The sequence below is a fragment of the Megascapheus bottae genome, chromosome 17, assembly GCF_031878675.1.
Source record: "Megascapheus bottae isolate mThoBot1 chromosome 17, mThoBot2.hap1, whole genome shotgun sequence".
In the NCBI taxonomy this organism is placed as follows: Eukaryota; Metazoa; Chordata; class Mammalia; order Rodentia; family Geomyidae; genus Megascapheus; species Megascapheus bottae.
Window position 1 is genome coordinate 37,638,133 of NC_143525.1, and position 25,775 is coordinate 37,663,907.

A 25,775-nucleotide genomic window follows, 5' to 3' on the forward strand; every position below is an offset into this window, starting at 1 on the left:
GAAGAGCTCAGGGACAATGCCCAGGCCCAGGGTTCAAGCCCCATGACCCACAAAAAAAAAAAAAATTAAAAAACAGCAATAGCAGAAACCAATGCATATAGCAAACGAGTTTTGTTCACTGATGTATACTGCCACTATCTAGAACAATGAAGATATCTCATCCATGTTGTAGCCATAAAAGCATAACATGGGAGGACAATGAGTGACAGGTGGTATGCAGTAAAGTTCTAAGGTGACAGAAAGACAGTATCTATCTATCTATCTATCTATCTATCTATCTATCTATCTATCTATCTATCTATCGCCCAGGTGTCACTGTGCCTGGCACTACTTTTATTTTTTATTTTTACTTTTTTTAATTTTTTTTTTTTTTTTTTTTTTTGCCAGTCCTGGGCTTGAGCTCAGGGTCTGAGCACTGTCCTTGGACTTTCTCAAGGCTAGAGCTCTACCACTTGAGCCTTAGCACCACTTCTGGCTTTTTTCTATGCGTGTGGTACCGAGGAATTGAACACAGGTCTTTGCATATACTAGGCTAGCACTCTACACTAGGCCAAACTCCTGGCCCTATTGTTATTTTTTTAAAAAAACAGTTATGTTCTGGATATATTTAAATGATGGGAAGAAATTAGTAAAGACAGTGTAGTTGAACATAGATAATAATAAGAAATGAAGCTTCAGAAGTTAAGTATATGACCAGATATGACTTCCAGGTTCTAGAGGGTAACCATGGAATGAGCAACTTAGAATTAATGAAGAAAAGAGCCACTGAAAGAGTCAATGAATGAGATTAATCAACATAAAAACACAAACTGTTTCAAGTTATTTCTTTTTAACTATCAAAAATAAATCAGAAATAATCGAATCACCACTAAGTCCATATAATGATTAAAATAAATTTAAGCCGGGCACCAGCAGCGCATGAATATAATCCTAGCTCCTTAGGAGGCCGAGATCATAGGATTGCAGTTCAAATTCAGACTGAGTAGCAAAGTTTGTGAAATTGTTAGCTCTAATTAAACACCAAAAAGTTGGAAGTGGAGCTGTGGCTCAAGCAGGGCCATTGGGCTTGAGCAAGAAAGCTCAGGGACAGTGCTTAGCCCTGAGTTCAAGCCTCAGGAATGGCAACAAACTAATTAATTAATTAAAAATAAAGTTAATAAATTTAATCCCAAAACAACAAAAGGATTTTATAATAACAATGTACCTCTATGCATGAATCCAAGGTGAATTAAAGAACATTAGGGAACTTTCTTTTTTTTTTTTTTTTTTTGCCAGTTCTGGGCTGGGGCTCAGGGCCTTGAGCACTGTCCTTGGGCTTTCTCAAGGCTAGAGTTCTACCACTTGAGCCACAGCCCCACTTCTTGTTTTCTAGTAATTAATTGGAGGTAAGAGACTCTCAGCTTGGCTTTGCATGGAGTAGCTTTGAACTGTGATCCTCAGATCTCAGTCTTTTGAGTAGTTAGGATTACAGGCGTGAGCAACCATGCCCCCCCCAATTTTTTTTTTTTTTTTTGCCAGTCCTGGAGCTAGCTTGAACTCAGGGCTTGAGCACTCTCCTTGGGCTTTTTCAAGATTAGAAGCTCTACCATTTGAGCCACAGCGCCATTTCTGGCTTTTTCTATATATATGTACCCGTACTGAGGAATCGAACCTTAGTCATTGTGCATGCTAGGCAAGCACTCTACCAGTAGGCTGAACTTCTGTCCCCCTCCCCCATTTTTTTTTTCCCCTTTGGTGGGTCATGGGCTTGATCTCGGCCTAGGCACTGTCCCTGAGCTCTTCAGCTCAAGGCTACCGCCTTACCCCTGGAGCCAAGTCCCACTTCCCATTTTCTAGTGATTAATTGGAGATAGAAGAGTCTCAGGTCCTTTTGTGCCAGGACTGGCTTTGAACCTTGATCCTCAGATCCAGCCTCCTGAGTAGCTAGGATTACAGGCATGAGCCACCGTACCTGGCCAAAAAAATTTTTTTTTTTAATTCTTCTTAAGCATTTTTGCATCTGTAATTTTGTCAGGGACTGTTTTGTTTCTTTTCTTTTTTAAAAAAAAAAATTATTTTTTTCTTGGTCATGGGGCTTGAACTCTGGAGCCACAGCGCCACTTCCAATTTTCTAGTGGTTAACTGGAGATAAGAGTCTCTTGGACTTTATTGCCCAAGCTGGCTTTGAACCTCGAACCTGTGATCCTGATATGTCAGCCTTCTGAGTAGCTAGGATTACAGGCATGAATGAGCCACCATGCCTGTGGACAGTGTGTTTTCTTAAGTTAATCAAAATTAAAAAGGAATTTTTTTCATGTGTAAATGAAGACTAAGATGCAAATTTAAATGTAAACAGGAGTTATTTCTCAAGAATTATTCTTTTGAGCCTTCCTTGAGAAATACTTTACAATTTCTTCCAATGTTCTACTAAGACTTCAATAGTAGCAATCTCTTTAGCATTTCCAAATAGTAGGAATCTCTATATTCAGGAATAAGCATGCATACTTTCAATCCTTCTTAGAAACTTGTAGGGGGATTTTGTTGCCTTTTTTTTTCAATTTAACGTAGAATCTTACTAGGTAACCCAGGCTGGCCTTCTAGTCTTATGCTTATAATCCACCTGTCTTAGCTTAGCCTCGAGTGTAGGGATTATAGGAGTTATGTTAAAACTTGCTGAACTAAGTTACAGTGCCAAGGGCATATCTTAACATAACTTAAGGAAAACAATATCATACCATACTACATTCACAAGGATGGACAAATAAGAGTCTTTTAAGAACAGCATAGTGTGTACTATAATTACACAAATACCAATATTTTTATAACCTATTATCTATTCTAAAAGAATATGCTTTTCTTCTTCTTTTTCCCATGGGGGGAGGGGGCTTACTGGGGACTGGACCTATGACCTCAAACATGCTAAACAAGTGCTCTACTCTTTGAGTGATAACCTAACTCTTAAAAGAACAGATTTTAAATTCATTTTTAGTTTCTTTTTTTTTTTTTGGTGGGTCATGGGGCTTGAACTCGGCCTGGGTGCTGTCCCTGAGCTCTTCAGCTCAAGGCTACTGCCCTACTCTTGAGCCAAGCCCCACTTCCTGTTTTCTAGAGGTTAATTGGAGGTAAGAGTCTCAGGTCCTTTTGTGCCCGGGCTGCCTTTGTACCTTAATCCTCAGATCTCAGCCTCCTGAGTAGTTAGGATTATAGGCGTGAGCCACTGCACCGGGCCTCATTTTTGGTTTCTATAAATTCTTTGTCTTCTTTTCCAGTGCAGAATTTGAATTCCAGGTCTGAAGTTCAAGATGTTCTACCATGGAGCCTTGAATCCATACCTTTATAAGATCTTAAGTTACAAGTAAGATATATTAACAGTAACTCATGTCAGGTTACAGTGGTTCATGCCTATAATTTTAGCTATTCAGAATGCAGGGATCAGAGAATGGAGATTTGAAGTTATCCTCGGAAGAAAAATCTATAAGATCCTGTCTCCAAAATAAATGACAAAAAGCAGAAATGCCTTCCAAGATGGAGAGCACCAGATTGGCAAGTTCAAGGCCTGAGTCCAACCCAGTTCTTTCACAAAACAAAACAAAACAAAACCAATAAACACAACCTGTGAAGCCTAATGCACATGGCAAGGCTTGATGGCTCATGCTACTCAGAGGCTAAAATTGGGAGGATCATGATTTGAGACCAGCCCAGACAATAACTTCATAAGATACTCATTTCAACCACTAAAGTGTAGTATGAGCCTGTGATTACAGCTGTGGTAGGAAGTATAAGGATTGAGGTGTAGGTGACCCTGAGAAAAAAAACAAGGCTACTGAAGAAGTAATCAACGCAAAACAGGGTTGAAGGCATGTCTCAAGTACTAGAGGGCCTGTCTAGAAAGTGTGAGGCCCTAAGTTCAAATCTAAGTACTGCAAAAATCCTCAAAACAGACAGAAGAAAGTCTAATTCACATGAGCCAGAATCACATAATTATTGATGAAAAGAATCTTAAGGATGACCTAAGCAGGATTGATAAGATTTTGTTTTTAATGGGTAGGATGACAAACACTGGGCTTTTTCATCTCTGTTGTAAACTATTCAACTCTGTTGTTGGGTCAAAGCAACCACAGACCGGAAGTGACAAATGGGGAGGGAGGCTGTTTCAATTAAACTTCACTGCAACACAAAGGTCACCAGATTTGGCTTACAAGGCACTATCTGACTGAAGCCTGAATTAGAGTCAATTACTTGAGTGACAAAGAAACTATAGGCCAGAAAGGCTAAAATATTTGGCAAGGATCATTAGATAAATTTATAGTAGAAAAGTCAAATGCAGTGTTTTTTCAAACTACGTTCAACAAAAACTTTTTTTGAAAGGATGGGGGTAACTAGGGTTGAACCTATAACTCTGAGCTATACCTCCACAAACTTTAAAATGATTATATGTAACATAAGCAAAAATAGTATTATAAGGTAAAATAAAGGGTAAAAATGAAACAAAATAAACACTCTCATGTGATAAAATTGGTTATTTTATTATTGTCAATAGAATTCAGTAGGATTTATTTAAGCTAAGGAACAATCAATCTTATATATAGCTCTCTTCCCCCCCCCCAGACACACATGCATGCATGCATACACCACTGTGTTCCATATGTATAAAAATATCCTCAGAATATAACAGAAGCTGAAAAAGCTGTGTTATATGAATTCAAAATACTAATTTGAATGTATTTGTAAGTGTATTTACATGTGAAGATGCTTTCATTTAGAACTTTTATAAACTCTATCAAAAGGCAGATGGGAACATTCTGAACAAAATCACAAAAGAAATTTCTTTTTAAAATAGTACGATATTTCTTCACATAAGCTGCCATACCTAGTAAATCTGCTCCTTCATCCACATCTCCAATGAGGCCTGAACCAGCTGAAGACAGTTCTTCAAACAGAGATTCTGTATTACGATCAAAAGCTTTATTCTCTATGCCTTTGGTGGGAGTGCTGTGTAACAAAAGCAACAAGACAAATTACACATTTTTGACAGTTTTTTTTAAAAAATGCAACAGGCCAAGAAACATAATTTCTTTTTAACTTATAATTTTCATTTACAACACAGTATCAATTTAAAATTTCCCTAATATTCCCATGAAACTCCAAAGACAATTTTCTTTTCTTTTCTTTTTTTGTAGGTCATGGGGCTTGAACTCAAGGCCTGGGTGCTGTCCCTGAGCTCTCCAGCTCAAGGCTACCGCTCTACTCCTTGAGCCACAGCGCCACTTCTGGTTTTCTGGTGGTTAGTTGGATATAAGCGTCCCATGGACTTCAGTCCCCAGGCAGGCTTTGAAGCGTGATCCTCAGATCTCAGCCTCCTGAGTAGCTAAGATTACAGGCATAAACTACCATGCCTGGCTCCAAAGACACTTCTTAATCCCAGCATGTTTTTCTGTGGGATCCCAGCAAACACAAACAATAGGCTGGTATCTGACTTCATAACAGGCACTAGTCCTGGTCACATTCATTATTAGCTTACTCTCACAAAGGACCACAAAGCAGGTGTTACTATTCCTCCAACTTTATAGGTAAGAAACTGGAGAGTTTAAGGCATTTGCTAAGATCATCCATAAAAAAGAGTGAAAGAAGTAGGATTTAAACCCAGGTAGTTTTAGTTTCAGAATCCATGCTTTATGCTAACTAGGATAAATTAGCATGGCTCTTGAAGTTTACTTTAAAGATAATTTGACAGTATCTAGGCTAGGAGTTAGTGCCTCATGCCCGGAAGAAAGCAGTTTTTTTTTCCCTTTAAATGTCAGTTTATTCCTGGCTTTATAAATTTATTTATACAACTAGTCAATTTTAGAACTTACTGACACAGAGTCATTAAGACTATGAAAAAATGCAAAACTAAGCTTCAGAAAATGTTCTGAAGAATGAAATTTAGAAAATAAAGTTATTGCATATCTTAATGATACGAAAATAATAATATGAGTAAAATAATTACATGTATAGAAAGCGGAGGATTAATATAAGGACTTAAAGCTATAGGCAAATCTTTCAAACTACATGGGGTTATGGGGCTTGAACTCTGGGCCTGGGTGCTGTCCCTGAGCTCTTAAGCTCAAGGCTACCACCCTAAACCTTGAGTCACAGCACCACTTCCTGTTTTCTATTGATTAACTGAAGAGTCTCACATTCTTTAGTGCTTGGGCTGGATTTGAACCGTGATCCTCAGATCTTAGCCTCCTGAGTAGGTAGGATTATAGGTATGAGCTACCTCACCCCACCAAGAAAGCAATTATTTTTTTAAAATTTTTTATTGTAATTAATAAAAGGGTTACATGATATTTGCCAGATAGAAGGTGTATTAATTCACGTACATTGATACCCTTTCACATGTCTTGGTACCCATTACCCTCCCCCCTACCCCCCCACCCGTCTTGGTTTTCCCCCCTTTCCTATCAAATTTCAAATAACCAAATACAAATAAATTCAATATATCAGATAACAAAGTGAGATACTGTAACAATATGAGATACCCAAGGGACAGCAAAGGAGATGAGAGACAACATAGTACATTAATGACAACAATCATTCGTTATATGGCTTTTGTTTCAATATCCTGGAGGTCCTTTCAATTAGCTTCATACTATATGGCCTTATATATCAAGATTTTGCTCTTTTGCAGATCTCTGTTAGTAGAGCCCAAGGTTTCTACTGATTATGACGAATGAGGGAAACCATTGAGCCTAAGTTCCTTTGAGTCTGGCTTACTTCACTTAATATGATTTTTTCTAAGTCTTTCCATTTCCTATCAAATGGGGTGATGTCATTCTTTCTGGCAGCAGCATAGAATTCCATTGTGTACAAATACCACAACTTGTTGATCCACTCATCAACTGAGGGACATCTAGGTTGGTTCCATATCTTTGCTATGGTGAATAGTGCTGCAATGAACATTGTTGTGCTAGTGGATTTAGTATGCCCTTGTTTCTGGATGGTTGGGTAAATGCCAAGTAGTGGAATTGCTGGGTCATAGGGGAGTTCTATGTTTAGCCTTTTGAGGCACTGCCATACTGCTTTCCATAGTGGTTGAACAAGTTTGCACTCCCACCAACAGTGTAGTAGTGATCCCTCCTGGCCACATCCCCTCCAGCACAAGAAAGCAATTATAATACCAACATTTCTTCAGGAAGACATACACTTGATTTTGTGTATGTCTAGGTACTAGTGGCACCACCAAAATAGAGAAAAGGAAAGAGAAACTGTCTTAATCTTATATTCTTAATACCTTGACCCTTTATATCCACTGAGATCTTTGTCCATATCCAATTCAGGAGTGGATTCAATGATTGCTTGAACTTCTGATTTCTCTTCATTTTCAGCAGAGCCTAAGAACAGAATATGATGAAACAAACCATACATATATAATACAGTACCCTATTATGAAAATTCTGCTGCCTTTGTTGTTTTAAATATATCAAATAAATATTTTTAATGTAAAAGGTAGACAGCATCAACACGCAGTTACAATGGTTAAACATAGAAACTAGGAACCAAAAATCAACAAAAAAATCCAAGGCACTCCTTTCATTCCTGTTTAAAGGGAGGTGCTAGCCATGATTGCACATAAATGTCTGTAGTCCCAGGTACTTGAGAGGCTGAGTCAGAAGTAAAAGCCCAGGAGGTGGAGGCCAGTCTGGGTAGCAGTGAGATCCTGTCTCAAGCAAGCAAACAAAACTAAGGCAGAGGACAGAAAAGAATTTTCCTTCCTACTTAGGATCCCCCAGATCCCAGCATTTTTTCTCTCCAAAACCCAGGTGTAACCATTACTTCTTTTAAGCTTACTTTGAACTAAACACAATTAATTTACCTCTCATTTATATCTCACTGGTTTACTGGATACTTTGCTAACACTAGTAATTTTTTTTTAAATAGTCACTTACCTGTAGATACATTTCTAGTTTCTTGGGCTACTTGTACTTCAATGTGCTTGCTTACATCTGATTTATTTAGTATATCGGGGCTCTTTACCAGTCCATCATTATCTTCTTTTAAGGGAGTGTCAGGAGGGATTGCTGACACATCTGAATTGGCTATTGATGCTGGTGTAGTAGCTTTAGATCCACCTTGGCTAACGTCAGAAAGTTCATCCTGCAAATAAAAGTAATTAAGAAGAAAGTTTTAACTAACTAATTAATGATAAGACACTTTAAAATGAGTAAGAGAAATGAACCTTTCCAAAGGAAGCTCTGTTTTTTTAGCCAAGGCAATAGTCACTGATTTGGAAATATGTCATTAAATCATGTATTTCCCAAACAAGATTTTTCTAAATAGAAAATTTGAAAATAACAGTTTATAATGGAAGCTATAACACTTTGCAGATATCAAATGACTGCAAAATATTATAGCTGCCATTATAAAGGAGTTAGAACATGCTCTGAAACAACAGTGAAATAACCCGATGTTCATGCCAGGGAAGTTCTATGTTTTGAACACATCTTATCTCAGCAGGACACCAGTGGCTCGTGCCCGTGCCTGTATTCCTAGCTACTCAGGAGGTTGAGATATGAGGATCAAAGTTCAAAGCTAGCCTGGGCATGAAAGTACATGAGATTCTTATCTCCAGTTAACCACCAGAAAACCAGAAGTGGCTCAAGTGGTAGAGCGCTAGCCTTGAGCTATTCTGAATAGCTCAGGAAGTTCAAGCCCCATGACCAACCAAAATAAACAAACAAATATCATTTGAAGTATTTGTTTACAAACAAAAAGGTGGGGGTAGCTGGGAATGTGGCTTAGTGGTAGAGTACTTGCCTAGCATGTATGAAGCCCTGGACTCAATTCCTCAGTATCATATAAACAGAAAAGGCCAGAAGTGGTGCTCTGGCTCAAGTGTAGAGTGCTAAGCTTGAGCAAAAGAAGCTCAAGGACAGTACCCAAGCCCTGAGTTCAAGCTTCAACACTGTTTAAAAAGAAAAAAAAATTCTGGGCTGGGAGTTTGGTCTAGTGGTAGAGGGCTTGCCTTGCATGCATGAAGACCCAGGTTCTAGTCCTCGGTACCACATACATAGAAAAAAAAGCCAGAAGTGGTGCTGAGGCTCAGGTGGTAGAACTCTAGCCTTGAGAAAGTCCAAGGACAGTGATCAGGCCATGAGCTCAAGGCCCGGGACTGGCAAAAAAAAAAAAAAAAGGTTAAACATGTCATTTGAAATATGATGTAAAACTCAATGTTAATAAATTCTTTAAAAAAATTCTAAGTCAACTAATATACCAACTTTAGAAAGTGGGATTAGGTAATCAGCATTGCAACAAGCAGCTCAGAGAGCAACTATCACTCAAGAGACTCACCACAGATTTAAAACTGTACAAAACTGGTATTTCTCTGGAAAGGATTCACTGTTTTTATCAAATTTTCCAAAGTAATTGTCAAAAACAATCCAAAAATGAATGCCAGGAATGGTGGCTCGTGCCTGTAATCCTAGCAACTCAGGAGGCTGAGATCTGAGGATCATGGTTCAAAGCCAGCCCGGGGACTAAAGTCCATGAGACTAATTAATCAACAGAAAAACCGGAAGCAGGGCTGTAGCTCAAGGGATAGGCTGATGACTTCAGGGACAATGTCCAGGCAAAAAGTTCAAGTCCCATGACCAACCAAAATAAAAAAAAAACTATATAAAAATGAGACAGAATGGGCTAGGAGGAGTTTGGCCTAGTGGTAGAGTGCTTGCCTAGCATGCATGAAGACCCGGGTTCGATTCCTCAGTACCACATACATAGCAAAAAGCCGGAAGTGGTGCTGAGGCTCAAGTGGTAGAGTGCTAGCCTTGAGAAAGTCCAAGGACAGTGCTCAAGCCCTGAGCCCAAGCCCAGGACTGGCAAAAAAACAAAAACAACAAAAAAAAAATGAGACAGAACTTTTGGAGTAAATTGTGAAAACTTACAGAAAAGGGAACCTTTTTTTTTTTTTTAACTATCAAGCCCAGTACAGTGCGTGCAAATATAGTCTGAGCTACTTGTAAGCTTAAGGCAGTAGTCACCTGAGCTCAGGTGATTTAGGCTAAATTGGGTAGCAATGCAGCGTGGTTCATACTTGTTATTCTAGCTATTCAAGTGACAGAGGTCAGAAGGATTATGATTTGAGGCTATACTAGGTGAAAAAAGTTCATGTGACCCCTTTTCCAACCAATAGCTGGTGTAATTGGCAAGCTGTTATCATTAAGCGGCAAGGCAGACTGAGGTATAGAGGATCATAGTTCCAGACCAATCCAGACAAAAATGTCTGTGAGTTCCCATTTGAATAGTAAAAGCTAGGCATGGCGCTATGTACTGTCATCTTACCTATGGCAGGAAGTATAATAGAAGATCAAGGTAAAACAGTGAGATTCTATTTCAAAAGTAACCAAAGTAGGTATATTGTATATACATTTATTTGTTCATTTGAAATAGGGAAGGGAAGGGGGGGAAAACAAGATGATTGGGAAGTGGTGTGTGTGGGGGGAATAGGGATTTAAACATGAGAAGGGGTATCATTGTGGGAGAAGTAATGTGTAGCTGTAACCCCTCTATAAATACCCCAACAATTAAAAAAAAAAAGTGGGTGGGGGGTTTGGGGGGGAGGGTAATGGGTACCGAGACACATATGTGAAAGGGTATCAATGTATGTGAATTAATGCACCTTCTATCTGGCAAATATCATATAACCCTTTTACTAATTACAATAAAAAATAAATTCTTTAAATAAATAAAACTAAAAAAATTTCATTTTCCTAAAAAAAAAAAAAGTAACCAGAGTAAAAAGGGCTAGAGTCATTTCAATGTATAGAATGCCTGCCTAGCACACAAAAAGCCCTATGTTCAAGTAAAAAAAAAATCAAGCTTACTATAAAATAATGAGAACCTTAGGTATCTTACATCTACTTCATAAGATTTTTTTTTTTTTTGATCAGTCATGGGGCTTGAACTCTGCACCTGGGCGCTGTCCCTGAGCTCTTCAGCTCAAGGCTACCCCTTGGTTTGCTAAGTGGTTAATTGGAGATAAGAGTCACACGGACTTTAGTGCCTAGAGCCCGGGCACTAGGCTTTGAACCATGATCCTCAGATCTCAGCTTCCTGAGTAGCTAGGATTACATCCTTCATAAATTCATTATAAATTATTCTATACAATAATATCATAGCAACGCTTTCCACAAATAGGGCTTAAAATGTCCACTATATTACAGTTTGTCATGGTAGTTTTAATGCCTGAATAGCTCTTTATTCCCTCAATAGGACCCCAAATTATTGACTTCTGTCCTGTTTCTTTTTTGTCGGTTGTGGGGCTTAAACTCAGTGACTGTGTGCTGTTTATGAACTTTTTCACTTAAGGCTAGTGCTCTACCAACTTGAGCCACGGCTCCACTTCCAGCTTTCTTCTGGTTAATTGGAAAGACTCGGCTCATGGACTTCCAGCTTGGGCTGGCTTTTGAACCATGATCCTCAGATCTCAGCCTCCTAAGCAGATGTGTGAGCCACCAGTACACACCCAGTAGAGTGGGCCACCGGCACCCAGTTTATCCTATTTCTTTTAAAATCAAGTTTTAAAATATCTTATATCAGCCGGGGTACTGGAGGCTCATACCTGTAATCCTAGCTATTCAGAAAGCTGAGATCTGAGGATCATGGTTCAAAGCCAGCCTGGGCACAAAAGTCTGTAAGACTCTTATCTCCAATTAACCACCAGAAGTGGTGCTGTGGCTCAAGTGGTAGAGCACTATCACTTGACAAAGTTCAAGGATAGTGCCCAGGCCCTGAGTTCAAGCCCCATGACCAACAAAAAAGAAAAAAAAAGAGAGGGGGGGAGATAACTTTGGTCATCTGTCATGAGAAGTGCAATACCAATAATATGCCAATAAAGTTAAATGAACTCAAATCTGTATTGTTTTCAAATAAATAGCCAACTTCCCATTGCCTCCTTCCCCCTCAAAAAAAAAAAAAACCCATAAAACTGGTTATTTCCTTGACCTGCACTAATATGTAAGTATTTGACAAAAATGTACTAAATTGTTCAAATTATCTTGTTGGAAATTGAGTCAGAGAAATTGACAGCAATGGTTATGGAACCAAAAAGGCCTACAGTGATCACAGCTAAAAAATAAAAGGGGTTTTATTATGAGTGATTTATCAGTGTGGCTAATTTATATTTATGTTATCATACACATGAATCCTCACTCTTAAACTAGTTAGAATGCAATACATATTAAAGGCTTGTAAACTAATTAAGATAATGGATTCAAAAGTCCTATAGCATACCAAATATCTCTATAATGAGAAAATGATCATGCCTTTGAAGTATGTGACCCCCACATACCAAAGTGGTTGTTTTCACCTTAAAATTTCTTACTAATTAAGAGGTCAGGTAACCAGTTTGGCAAAAGTCCATTTCCCCACATTCATTTGTGGACCAGAAAATCAAAGATCCAGGAGAAAGGAAAGGAACTATGATGCCTCCATATTCTAGGGCTTCAGTAAGGAAGTGATAAAATAAAATCTACTTAGAAGAAAATGATGTTTTAAGTTTGCTCTAGACATCCAAATGAGATTTCTTTATCTGTAACTTAGTTCCGTATTACACTTTTGCCATATAAAAACATTTTATTCTTCAAATAGTTCACTGTGAAGGTTGTACTTCTGACAACTAGACCAAAGGGCTAGATGCAGCAGGAAAACTGAAGAGGGAAAACCTATACATTTTATGGGACGTTCTCAAGAGAGGTACTTTTTCCTTGGGGATCCAGGTAGTGATAAAGCACCTAGGATGAGAAGTCCATGCTATGGCATTTAGACATGGAGGCAATTCAGGCATGAGCTACTACTGCCTGGTCCATCTAGTTTAAGACTAACATTCCTATTTACATCTAATAATAGTTTCCAGGTCATCTGACTGATTGTGTTGTTTTGGCTAATGATTTTGACAGATATGTCAGTCATATTATTTTGTGAAGGACAAGCTATGTCCTATTCCAAGTTATTATTATTATTTCCAGTTCTGGAGTTGAACTCAGGGCCTGAGCACTGTCCTTGAGCTTTCTCACTTGAGCCACAGCACCACTTCTGGCGTTTTTCTATGGATGTGGTACTAAGGAATCTAGTCTGGATCTTCATGTATGCTAGGCACGCACTCTACCACTAGGCCAAACTCCTAGCCTCTCCAAGTTTTTTTTTTTTTTTTTTTTTTTTGCCAGTCCTGGACTTGAGCTCAGGGGCTGAGCGCTGTCCTTGGACTTTCTCAAGTCTAGAGCTCTACCACTTGAGCCTCAGCACCACTTCCAGCTTTTTTCTATGTATGTGGTACCGAGGAATCGAACCTGGGTCTTCATGCATGCTAGGCAAGCACTCTACCACTAGGCCAAACACCCAGCCTCCAAGTTATTTTATATAACAAAAAACAACTGCTTTTAGGCCAGGCGACTTCATTTTATAAAACAGCCCTTTTGATCCATTTTGAGTGAAAATGGCCGGGCAGAGAATGACTCTACAACTATTAAGCTAGCACAAACCATGAAACAGACTGACAAGTAACTTATTTATGCTAATTAAACTTTGCCACCTAACTACTTCAAATTAAATCAGAAAATCACATACACTTGCAGGCACATCAAACCTGCAACAGAAAAATCAACCTCACAACCTTATCCAGCATACCTGATGCAAGAATAATACAATGCCCTCACCTGGATTTTATAAAAGGACATGGACCTAACATAAGATTGGTAGACCAATCTGTCATCAGACTATTCGGGTTGCTGAACTCTGAACTCCAAATTCCAAATCTGTTCCCAGGATTTCTGATGGATCCCCTTCCTAGATGCTTGACAACCCCCCCTCCCCCCCCCCCCCCCCGGCATTGCCATTTGTCTGGACCCAAAGAGCTTAAAAGCAGTTTGATGCTTTGAATTAACACTGAGTTTTGATACTACTATGTCTAACTGGGTTCATGGTGTTAATATCCTATCTAACTACTTCCAGTGATTCTTGTTGATTCTGTATCAGATCAGCCCTTACTATCAGCCAGGCTTCTTAAGAGTTGATGGGGTATACTCTATCATATTAACAATTTCTTAGTAATACTATTAACTCCTATATTTCTGTGAAGTATAATATGTGATCTGAGTTAATATCAATAATTACTACTGGAGTAAAAATCTTGTTTTAGCCAGGCACAGGTGGCTCAAGCCTATAATCCTAGTTTCTCAGGAGGCTGAGATCTAAGGATTGAGGTTTAAAGCCAGCCTTGGCACTAAAGTCTGTGAGACTCTTATCTCCATTTAACAGACAGAAAGCTAGACATGGTACTGTGGCTTAAAGTGGTAGAGCACTAGCCTTGAATTGAAGAGCTCTAGGGGCATCGCCCAGGCCCAGAGTTCATCTATCACTCAACAACGGTATTGCTGTTATTCAATAAATTCTGACACTGTGGAAACACTCAAGTTTCTTTCTTTCTTTTTTTCTTTTTTACTTTTTATGTAAGTGCTCATCACATTATTTGTTTGACTATCAAATTCTATTTGATAATTATCAGAAAAATATAGAAATCATGATGAGATAGTTTCTTATCCCTATTAGGACAGCCACTACCCAAAAAAAAAAAAAAAAACACAGTAACCATGTCAACTAGGATGTTAGGAAATCGGAAGCCTTGCCCACTGTTGTTGGTAGGACTGTAAAATGTCATTGCTCTGAGAAATAGTATGGAGACTTCTCCAAACTAACTAAAGAGTAGAACTATCCTATTGCCTAGCAATTCCACCTCTGAGTATATATCCAAAAGAAGTGAAAACAGGGTCTCAGATTATCTATATATACATAGCAGGATTATTCATTAATAGTCATGAAATGGAAGCTATCTAAATATTCATCAACAGATGAACAGGTAAATAAAATAGTACATAAATAAAATGGGACAGAATGAGAGTTACTCTGTGTGCATTCTGCTATGAGGACAGTATTGGTGTAAAGCATGCTTTGTGTACTTTGAACTCAGGGCCTCATTCTTGGTAGGCAGTTGCTCCACCACTTGAATCACAATCATGCATACCAGTTCCCTTACCGAGAGTTTGATCAATGAAAGCAAGCTGAATTTCTTCAGTATGTATATTTTTCCCTCCTTTATTTCAATGCTTACTTTGGAGGAGTAATTTACAATTTATAGTAAATCAACAGCAACCACTTTTATACTTGAAAATAACATCAGTGATCTCTGAAACTCATCATGTGAGAGCAGGAAAACATCAGTTTGATGAAATAACCAATAGTAAATCTTTTCTGTTTACTTTCTGTAAAATGTTTTCAAACATCATTCTCACCTCCTGTTCTACTGTCTTCAGAGGTTCAGGGCTATGGCTGACCTGGGTAAGGAGGAAAGATTACAAAAGAGAGAAAAAAGCATGTATTTACTAGGCATTAACATTTGTATCTTTGGTTTATACTTCCTCTCATGATATAAAATTAACCTATTATCTACTGTATTTAAAATGAGGGCTTTAAGGGTTTGGCTTGTTTATTGACAAGCCAAAATCACCTCCTCTAAGACTCCATGGTATTTTGCAGCATGATAATTGGGTAAGGGTCCTATCTTGTATTTTTGATAACCAACTCATCAACACGTTTTTCTATTTTCACAACCTTTTGAAAATATTCCATAAGTTTATGCTAGTCACATTTTATTCTTAATACACTAAATATGCCAGTGTAGTATTACTTCAAAACACCCCCCTTTTCTCTCACATCATTTTTGAGACTGTCAGGTAAAACAAGATTCAAGTCCTTCTGAATTTATTGAAATTATTTCTGTCCACATATTTTTTCCCTCTGTAAGACAAGGGGAAAAATGTGTTTCTATTCAACACAATACAGTCTCAAATTTCAAATACACCTGATCTAAAAATTCATCAAAATCCCAGCCACTTAAGAGGCTGAGATCTGAGGATTGAGGTTCAAAGCCAGCCTAGGAATAAAAGAACTTGGGACTCTTATCTCCAATTAACCTCTAGAAAACAGGAAGTGGAGCTTGTCTAAAGGATAGGGTGGTAGACTTGATCTGAAGAGCTCAGGGACAAAGCTCAGGCCCAGGGGTAGGGTGGTAGCCTTGAGCTGAAGAATTCAGGCCTAGCGTTCAAGTTCCATGACTGGGGGGAAAAAAAAAGGAAAAATAAATTGGTCATGGTGACATACACCTGTAATCCAAGTACTTTCAAAGCTGGATCAGGTAATTGAGTTTGAGGCCAGTCTGGGATACACAGTGAGAAACTGTGTCAATAAGGAGTATTGTAACAGAGGTATAGCTCAATGGAGATCCTCTGCCTTGATATGTAAAGCCTAAGGCTCTATCCCCAGTACCAAGGGGAGGGGAGGGTAAATACTCATATTACATCAGCATATAACATATATCAGGTGAACTAAACAACTATGGTATACGATAGTATTTTATATCCTAAAGAGACAGTAAGAAAGGTATAATTACACTAGGCATGTGGTTCATGTTTGCAATCCCTGTACTGAAAGGCTGAGGAAGAAAGGGGCAAGTGTAACATCCGCCAAGACTACATAGCAAGTTTAAAGCCAGCTGTGCTATGTATTAAACCACATAATATTTTTAATTTGAAAAATAAATGATAATAATAATGCTTCAGTGGTATTTTTCTTTTTTTTTTGTGTGGGTCATGGGGTTTGAACTCTGGGTCTGGGTGTTGTCTCTGAGCTCTTTAGCTCCAGGTTACCACCTACCAATTGAGCCACAGTACCACCTCCCCATTTCCAGTGATTAATTGGAGATAAGAGTCTCATGTTTTTTTAGTGCCTAGGCTGGCTTTGAACTGCAATCCTTAGATCTCAGCCTCTGGAGTAGCTAGGATTACAGATGTGAGCCACCATGCCCAGACTTTTTAAAAAAACAAAAACAAACAAACAAACAAAAAAACAGCCCTGGGGCTTGAAGTCAGGCCTGGGCAATGTCCTTGAGCTTTCTCAAGACTAGTGCTCTACCACTTGAGCCACAGTACCACTTCTGAGGAATTGAACAGAGGGCTTTGTGTGTGCGAGGCAAGCACTGTACCACTAAGCTAAACTCCCAGCCTTCAGTGTTTGTTTGTTTGTTTTTTTGGTGGGTCCTAGAGCTTGAACTCTTGACTGGGCGCTGTCCTTGAGCTCTTCAGCTCAAGGTTACAGCCCTACACCTGGGCCTGGGCATTATCCCTCAGCTCTGAAGCTCCAGGCTACTGCCCTACCCTTGAGCCAAGCCCCACTTCCCATTTTCTAGAGGTTAATTGGAGATCAAGTCTCAGGTCCTTTTGTGCCCTGGCTGGCTTTGAACCTTGATCCTCAGATCTCAGCCTCCACAGTAGCTAGGATTACAGGCATGAGTCACCACGACCAGCTCTTCAGTGATATTCTTGACCAAAAAAAAAAAAAAATATATATATATATAGTACAATTTGAAAAATCTTAAGAGAAGCTCAAAGAGACATTTGACAAAATAATTAACTAGTATTCTTCATCTCAAGGTTATTAAAGATTAAGAAAAAGAAATGACACACTGAAACTTAGTTTAGCTATAGTATAAGAAGCCAGTTCAGCTATGGGGCCAGGAGTTTGGTCTAGCTAATAGTATTATTAACCTCTGTTACTTGCTTATTTTTTTAAATAATTTTGTAATTAGCATTCAGAGAATCTGGAAGAAAGGTTTATGGGAACTCCACTATTTTTACAACTTTTACACTACAGTCTAAAATTATTTTAAAAGTTTTTTAAACCTTTAACTTTGAAATTTATGAAATTCTACATATACATCTAATAGAACTTCAATAGTAACAGGACTTTAGCTGAGTTACTATAGAAATTCAAGCTTGTGAAAAGTAAAAGAAAACAAACAAAAAAAACCCCAGAAACCACTTGAGAACTTGCGTGCACATGGAGGAGGATGGAAAATTCTTTGCAACGATAATACTGGCTCTGTTCAGAGTCTCCTGTTCTGTATGCTAAGCACATCTCCTAAAGAATGCAGCACACAAACCATTGCTTCCCATACCAAACTCTGCTAACAAGAGCTACGCACAGCAGTTCTGCTCAAGTATTTCCAGTCCCATGGTTTTAAGAGAACTCTAAAATTTGCACAAGTAGGTACCAGCCAATTGCCTTTTAGTTAAAATTGCTGTTCTCATTTTAAGAGTTACATTATACTAACAATCAACATCCTAATATACTTTTTTTTTCAGGTTCCAAATATTTTTTATTATAATTAATAAAAGGGTTACATGATATTTGCCAGATAGAAGGTGCATTAATTCCATATATTGATACCCTTTCACATGTCTTAGTCCCCATTACCCTCCCCTCCACCCCCCCACCCCCACCCCTACCCCCGTCTTGGTTTTCCCCCCTTCCTTATCCAATTGGCCTAGTGGTAGAGTGCTTGCCTAGCATACATGAAGATCCGGGTTCGATTCGTCAGTACCACATACATAGAAAAAAGCAGGAAATGGTGCTAAGGCTTGTAGAGCCTCTCTATAGCTTTGAGAACGTCCAAGGACAGTTCTCAGTCTCTGAGCTCAAGCCCAGGACTGGAAAAAAAAAAACAAAAAACTTGCAGTAACTAATATACTCTTTGAAGGAAATAATACTTTCCTGGGGTATGTATACATATGTATATGTATGTGTGCATAATACACACATATGTATATGTCTGCATGTATAATACCATCCACATAATTTTTTTCTTATTTTCTATGCCTTGGTTATTCACTACAGCACTGTTTACAATAGCAAAGTCTAAGAAAAGCTAAGGTTCCATCAATAAAGACTTGCATTACAATTGGAAATTGTAATTTCCCTTGTCCATCTTCTAGAATTCTGATGCATCAATTATCTCTTTATCGGCATCTTCAATTTCTCCTACTGAATTCTGGGCACACAAACAACCTAGTCATTCGCATCCAAACCTGCCATCTCCATTCTATCTTAAGAAAGCCTTTTTTTCCCCCTTGATGCAATCTTTCTGGAGTAGGTTATACCCCTTTATCGCTTCCTTTTATAATTCAATTCACATTATTCAAAACTTACAAGTTCCATCGTAATTTTATTTAACTTCAGTACACCACAGATGCCTGCTGATAATTCCTTCCCTCGAAACTCTCAACCCTTGCCTGCCAGTGCTAAAATCTCCTAAGGGTTTTCTCTGTCACAACTGTTACCAAGGCCTTTCTCTTCCCATGCACCCTTTTACACCTCAATTCCAGTGCTTCTCCTCACTGTCTCAACACAAACACACATAGCTTTCCTCTGACATCTTTTGCCTTAGCCTCTAACTCCCTGTTCCTCTTCTTGGGGAGGGCTTCCCTATTCTGTTCAGGATCTGACAGCCAGGATGCCCTTCTGCAAGGATGTTCTTTATACTGTTAGTTCCCCCACCCCCTGCCTTTCCATACAAGGCTATTCCCGCACAGAAACTCTTCTAACATTCCTTGGGTTAGGATACTTACTCTAGTTATGTCCCACTGACAGATACTATAGTTATCTATAAGGATACCAATCTTGCTTAGACCTTCATAGTAGCTCTGGAACTAAATTTTGCAGAAAGGAAAAAGGAAGAGAAAATGAAGCCATACTATACCATTAACTGGAGCTTTATAAGTCTTTGTGACAAACAAAGTTTCTTCACTACCTTAAGAATGTTTTGATTAGACTTGACCTTCTGTTCTTGATTTTCTCCTTTATAACTTATTCATGAATATAATCTATTAGATGAAAATCCTTGCCTTAACATGCTTGCCCTACATTTAGCACTTTTTTTTCTTTTTTGTTGGTTGTGGGGTTTGAACTCAGGGCCTAGGCATTATCCCTGAGCTTTTCTGCTCAAGGCTCGTGTGCACCACTTCTAGTTTTTTGGTGGTTAAAGACAAGAGTCACAGATTTTTTTTCCTGCCCAAGTTTGCTTTGAACTGAAATCCTCAGATCTCAGCCTCCTGAGTAGCTAGGATTACAGGAGTGAGCCAGTAGAGTCCAGCTTTTGGACTGGTTTTGGTTTTGAAAAAGGAGTATATTTCCTGGTAATAATTAATCAAGGTAAAACCTGTCTATATGTATAGAAATTAGAAAGAAAAGCAACTGGATATATAGATTAGTAATTTATGGAAGAAGTTGGATACTGTAATTTGTGAACATCAATATGCACATGATTTTTACAGACACAGAATTTGATTAAGAATCAGATTAAGAAAAGGCCTGGTTTTTAGGCCCTGGTTCCTCAGCATTTAGAGAACTAAAAATAGAAGCAAAATCAACAGAGAAGAAAAATGATGAAAGAAGTCAACTGTTTTGTTTTGTTTGTGGAAGAGATCCTAGAAACAAAGTGAAGTAGAATATACTCATATTTGTCAAACAGGCTGAAAGGCAAAGGGAGAACAAATTTTTTTTTCCTACCAGATCTAGAAAGAAGGATTTTTTTTGGTTATTTTCACCAAAGTAATGTTGATACGGTAGGTAAGAAAGTATAAAAGGAACAAGATAAAGAGGGAACAATGCTCCTTAACAAAGCCCAGTGGGGCCCCACCCCAGGGCCTGTACACTTGCTATCTCATCTTCCTGGCACATCTCTTCCCCTCTAGACCTTTCTAAGCATCTGTAGACCTTTCCAAGCATCTGTAATCTCCATGAATTACTCTTTAGCTTACCTTTTCCCCCCTATTTTATGTTACTAATACATATTACCCGTACAAATTAAAGGTTTCATTGGGGCTAGGGAAGTGGCTCAGTGGCAGAATGCTCACCTTGCATGCATGAAGCCCTGGGTTGGAGTCCCCAGTACCAAATACACAGAAAAATCCAGAAGGGGCGCCAGGGTGCAGGGACAGTGCCCAGGCCCTGAGTTCAAGCCCCAAGACTGGCAAAAATAGATAACTAAAGCATAAAAATAAAAATAAAGAAACTGGGCATGGTAGCTCATGCCTGTAATCCTAGCTACTCAGGATCTAAGGATCCCGGTTTAAAGCCAACCTGAGACAATTATCTTTAATTAACCACTGGAAGACGGAAGTGACGCTGTGACTCAAGGGGTAAGGTATAGCCTTGAGCTAAAGAGCTCAGGGACAACGCCCAGGTCCAGAGTTCAAGTCCCACGACCATCAAAACAATAAAATAAAAATAAAGGTTTCCCTGTACGTTTCATACTTGAATCTTTTACTGATCCTGTGCACTTCCCTTCCTTTCTTTTTTCTCTTTTTAATTTTGGGGGTGCAAGCATTTGAGCTCATGACTTAAGTTAGCTAGGCGTGTACTTTACCACTTAAGCCACACTCCCGGCCTAAGCTTGCTTTAATTGTGCTTAGCAATACCTGAAATCCTATGATTTTACTATTTGTTTCCTTGTCTGTCTGTCTCCACTGAGAAAGACAACAGTAAGTCCAGAAATAATGTAGAACTATTTAAAAATAACAAAAATAAACTTGAAAAAGAATGTATTAACTTCTTTTAAGGAATTAAGTTGTCTAGGTATATCATTCTTAGAAAATCAGCTCAATAATTTATAACCTCAGGGGGAAATTTTCCATATAGTTACAAAGTTGGTAACTTTGCAATCATTGGTAAATGTCCTTACTACTATTCTTCTGCCACAAGCTTTACTATTTGGTGACCCCAGGTCCTCTGGTTATAAACCATTAAACATGATTTTTATCCCAGAACATTTTCATTTTAACCTAACTTTAGAAAAAAGCTATGCTAGTAAACTTCATGTTAGTTATAGGGGTTACCATCAATTTTTTTTCATGAGACTAAAGCATAAAATATATAACAAAAATATATAATGAAATAAAGAGAGGTCATCTTCAAAGTTCTTAAGAGAGATGAAAGTTATAGGGTATCTTCACTAGAAGTCTACTTCAATTATTAAGATGAAAGAAAGACCTTGTAGACCATAAAGGGGCTGGGAAAGTGGCATAGTAGCAGAGTGCTTGCCTAGCATGCATGAAGCCCTGGGCTCCATTCCTCAGTATCACATAAACAGAAAAAGTCAGAAGGGGCACTGTAGCTCAAGTGGTAGAGTGCCAGCCTTGAGCATCATGAGCTCAGGGACAGGCCCCAGGCCCATAGTTCAAGTCCCAGGACTGGCAAAAAAAAAAAAAAAAAAAAAAAAAAAAAGGGACTCCATTGGTGATTCCAGTCCTTGATAAAGTCAGAGAATGACATCTGATTCTTTAAAAGGGTTTCAGTAAATAATAAAATTAGTACTAATTTTTAGACATATTTCACATTATGTGCGCATGCGTGTGTGCGTGGGGGGGTGGGGGGGTGTGATTTGGAAACTTTCTGAGGGGTACTGGCCTTACTATTTTTAGTGAGGACATGAAAGTCCTTGGACTTAAATCCCCATTAATCATTTCTTAATTGGTTTATAACCTGCCAGTAAAGTTCTGCCACCATAGCTTGTCCCTGGACTAAATAACAAAGAGAATTAGGATAATCTCTCTCTTCCTCTCTCTTATTTATTTTTGTTTCTGTGGTACTAGAGTTTGAACTCAGAGCCTCGTACTTAGTAGACAGTTGTTCTACTGCTGAGTCATGCGTCTAGCCTCATTTTTCACTGGTTATTTTTATTTTTGTCAGTCTTGGACTTGAACTCTGGGCCTGAGCACTGTCCCTGAGTTCTTCAGCTCAAGGCTACCACCCTACCCCTTGAACCACAGTGCCACTTCTAGTTTTCTGGTGATTAATTGGAGAAAAGAGTATCATGGAATTTTCAGTGCCCAGGTTGGCTTTGAACCTCAATCCTCAGATGTCAGCCTTTTGAGTAGCTAGGATTATAAGCGTAGCCACCATGCCCAGTTTCACTGGTTACTTTTGAAATACATTCCTTCCAGGAACTTGTCTGAGCATTGATTAGACTAGTTTGGACTTTCTATTGTTGCTGGGGTGACAGGAGTACACTACTGCATTTGGCTAAGATGGAGTCTTGCAGACTATTCTGTGAGGACAAATATAGAAACAGGATGTTCTCTCCCTGTCTTTTACATATCTTGGGATAACAGGCACACACTTCTACGCCCAATTATTGGTTAAGGTGTTTCTCACACTTTTCTACCCGCCCTCAAACTAGGAGATTCTGTCTCCAGTAAACAGGATTATGGGGTAAACCAATGATGCCCAGCCAATAATCTTCTCTTTGGTACATTTTTAGGATATAATTAAAATGTGGCTACCATATTGTATACATTTTTTTTTTGCCTGTCCTGAGCTTGAATTTGAGGCTTGGGCACTTCCTTGATCTTACTAGCATTCTGCCATTTGAGCCGCATTCTCTCTCTCCCTCCCTCTCTCTTTCTCTCTTCCTCCCCTCCCCCCTCCCCCCTCTCTCTCCCCCCTCCCCCCCCTCTCTCTCCCCCTCCCCCCCCCCCTCTCTCTCTTGTCAGTTGTGGGCCTTCAACTCTGGGCCTGGGCGTTGTCCCTGAGCTATTTAGCTCAAGGCTACTGACCTCCCTTCAGCCACAGCTGCCACTTCCAGTTTTCTAGTGGTTAATTGGAGATAATTGTCTCACAAACTTTAGTGCCTGGGCTGGCTTTGAACTGAGATCCTCAGATCTCAGCCTCCAAAGTAGCTAGGATTACAGGCATGAGCCATTGTGCCCCCAGCTCTAAATACTCTTGAGGCAGAAATCAGAAGCATCATTTTTTTTTCCTAGTCCTGGGGCTTGAACTCAGGCCTGAGCACTGTCATTGGATTTTCTCAAGGCTAGTATTTTACCACTTGAGCCACAGCTCCACTTCCAGCCTTTTCTGTATGTGTGGTACCAAGGAATCAAACCCAGATCTTGGTGCATGTTAGACAAGCATCTACCACTAGGCCAAACTCCAGTCCACATCATGTTTTTAAGTCTGGGCAAAAGTGAGTAAGATGCTCATCTCAACAAATAAGCCAGGCTCAATGGCACAAGGAAGGAAGAATAGGTAGGATAATTATGGCCTGAGGTTGGTCCTGGGAGTATTAAGAAACAAGCAAACCAAACATTTAGCAAGACCCTATCCAAAAAATAACTAAAGAAAAATTGAGTAGAGTGCCTATTTAGTAAGTGGGAGGCCCTTAGTTCAACCTGTAGTACTGCCAAAAATAAAAACAACAATACAAATCCAGGAGCAGTGGCTCATACCTGTAATCCTAGCTACTCAAGAGGCTGAGATCTGACAATCTCAAAGCCAGGTAGGTCACTAAAAAGTCTGAGTGACTCTTATCTCCAATTAATCACCAGAAAATCAGAAGTGATGATGTAGCTCAAGAGGTAGGGCAATAGCCTTGAGCTGAAAAGCTTAGGGACAAAGCCCAGGCCCAGAGTTCAAGCCCCAGGCCCAACCAAAAAAAAAAGTCTAAAAGAGGTAATTCATTCAAAAGACCGTATTTTGAGTATCTATAATGTGTTAGACACTTTTCTAAGTGCTAGGAATATAGTAGTAAACAAATTTGGAATTTCTCTTCTCAGTGTGAAAAAGAAACAAGGCAAATAAATAAATGAAAATATACTAGGAGCTAATAACAATTATCTTTACATTCTAAGATCAATCATGTAAGTGTTATGAAGAGAAATAAGAAAAAGTTTGGCCTAGTGGTAGTGCACATGCCTAGCATTCATAAAGACTCGGATTCAATTCCTCCATGCCACCACATACATAGAAAAAAAGCTGGAAGTGGTGCTGTGGCTCAAGTGGTAGAGCTCTAACCTTGAAAAAACCCATGGACAATATTCAGGCCCCAAATTCAAGCCCTAGGACTAGGGGTGGGGAAAAAAAAAAAGGCTGGCCTATGTGTTTTATGACAGAGTAGATTTTATAATATAATAAGGCTTCTTTTTTATGTGAGTCTAGGTCTGGGGGCTGACCCTGAGCTCTTCAGTTCAAGGCTACTGCCCTACCCCTAGGCCTGGACACTGACCCAGAGCTCTTCAGCTCATGGCTACCACCCTACCCCTTGAGCCACAGCGCCACTTCTCATTTTCTAGTGATTAATTGGAGATAAGTGTCAAGTTCCTTTGTGCGGGGCTGGCTTTAAACCGTGAATCTCAGATCTCAGCCCCCTGAGTAGCTAGGATTACAGGTGGCAATAAGGCCTCTTTTTTTATTATCAATCTTTAAACATATTCGTATAGAACATATTTTAAGGTCTGTTTATTTGTTTTTGAGATAGGATCTTGCTATATTGCTTATGCTGGTCTCAAACTCCTGGTTCAAGCAACCATCCTGCTGTAGCTTCTAACCCAACTGGAAAAAACAAAGGGCCAGTCCAACTTAAAACAACAACAACAACAACAACAAAAAAACAAAGACCAGTCCAACTTAAAAAGGTGTTTTGTTTTGTTTGGCAGTCCTGAAGCTTAAACTTAGGGCCTGGGCCCTGTCCCTAAGTTATTGTGCTCAAGGCTAGAGCTCTTCCAATTGATTCAGGGCTCTACCAGTTGAGCACAGCTCTACATCTGGCTTTTTGGTGGTGAATTGGAGGTAAGAATCTCATGGACTTTCCTGTCTGGGATGGCTTCAGATCGGAATCCTTAGATCTTAGCCCCTTGAGTAAACAGAATTGAAGATACAAACCACTAGCTCCCTCAAAGATTTAAAAAGTATGGGGCCAGGAGTTTGGCCTAGTGGTAGAGTGCTTGCCTAGCATGCACAAAGACCCAGGTTAGATTCCTCGGTACACGTACATAGAAAAAAGTCGGAAGTGGTGCTGAAGCTCAAATGGTTGAAAAAGTCCAAGGACAGTGCTCAGGCCCTAAGCTCAGGCCTAGGACCAGAAAAAAAAA

General features: G+C 39.2%; 1 protein-coding gene across 11 annotated transcripts in view; it reads right to left on the bottom strand.

The window, feature by feature from the left end:
* Spag9 (sperm associated antigen 9) overlaps window positions 1-25,775 on the bottom strand; it is a 123,036-nt gene that overhangs the window by 41,833 nt on the left and 55,428 nt on the right. For 6 of the 11 annotated variants that reach the window (XM_090351031.1, XM_090351033.1, XM_090351032.1 and 3 more), the window contains 3 exons: window positions 7,911-8,118; window positions 7,256-7,355; window positions 4,850-4,971 (listed from right to left, as the gene is read on the bottom strand). In XM_090351031.1, coding sequence (XP_090207157.1) covers window positions 4,850-4,971; window positions 7,256-7,355; window positions 7,911-8,118 — 430 coding nt within the window. Of the gene's footprint in view, window positions 1-4,849; window positions 4,972-7,255; window positions 7,356-7,910; window positions 8,119-15,305; window positions 15,348-25,775 lie in introns of all 11 variants that reach the window. The other 5 variants (XM_090351028.1, XM_090351029.1, XM_090351026.1 and 2 more) reach the window with 1 other exon arrangement.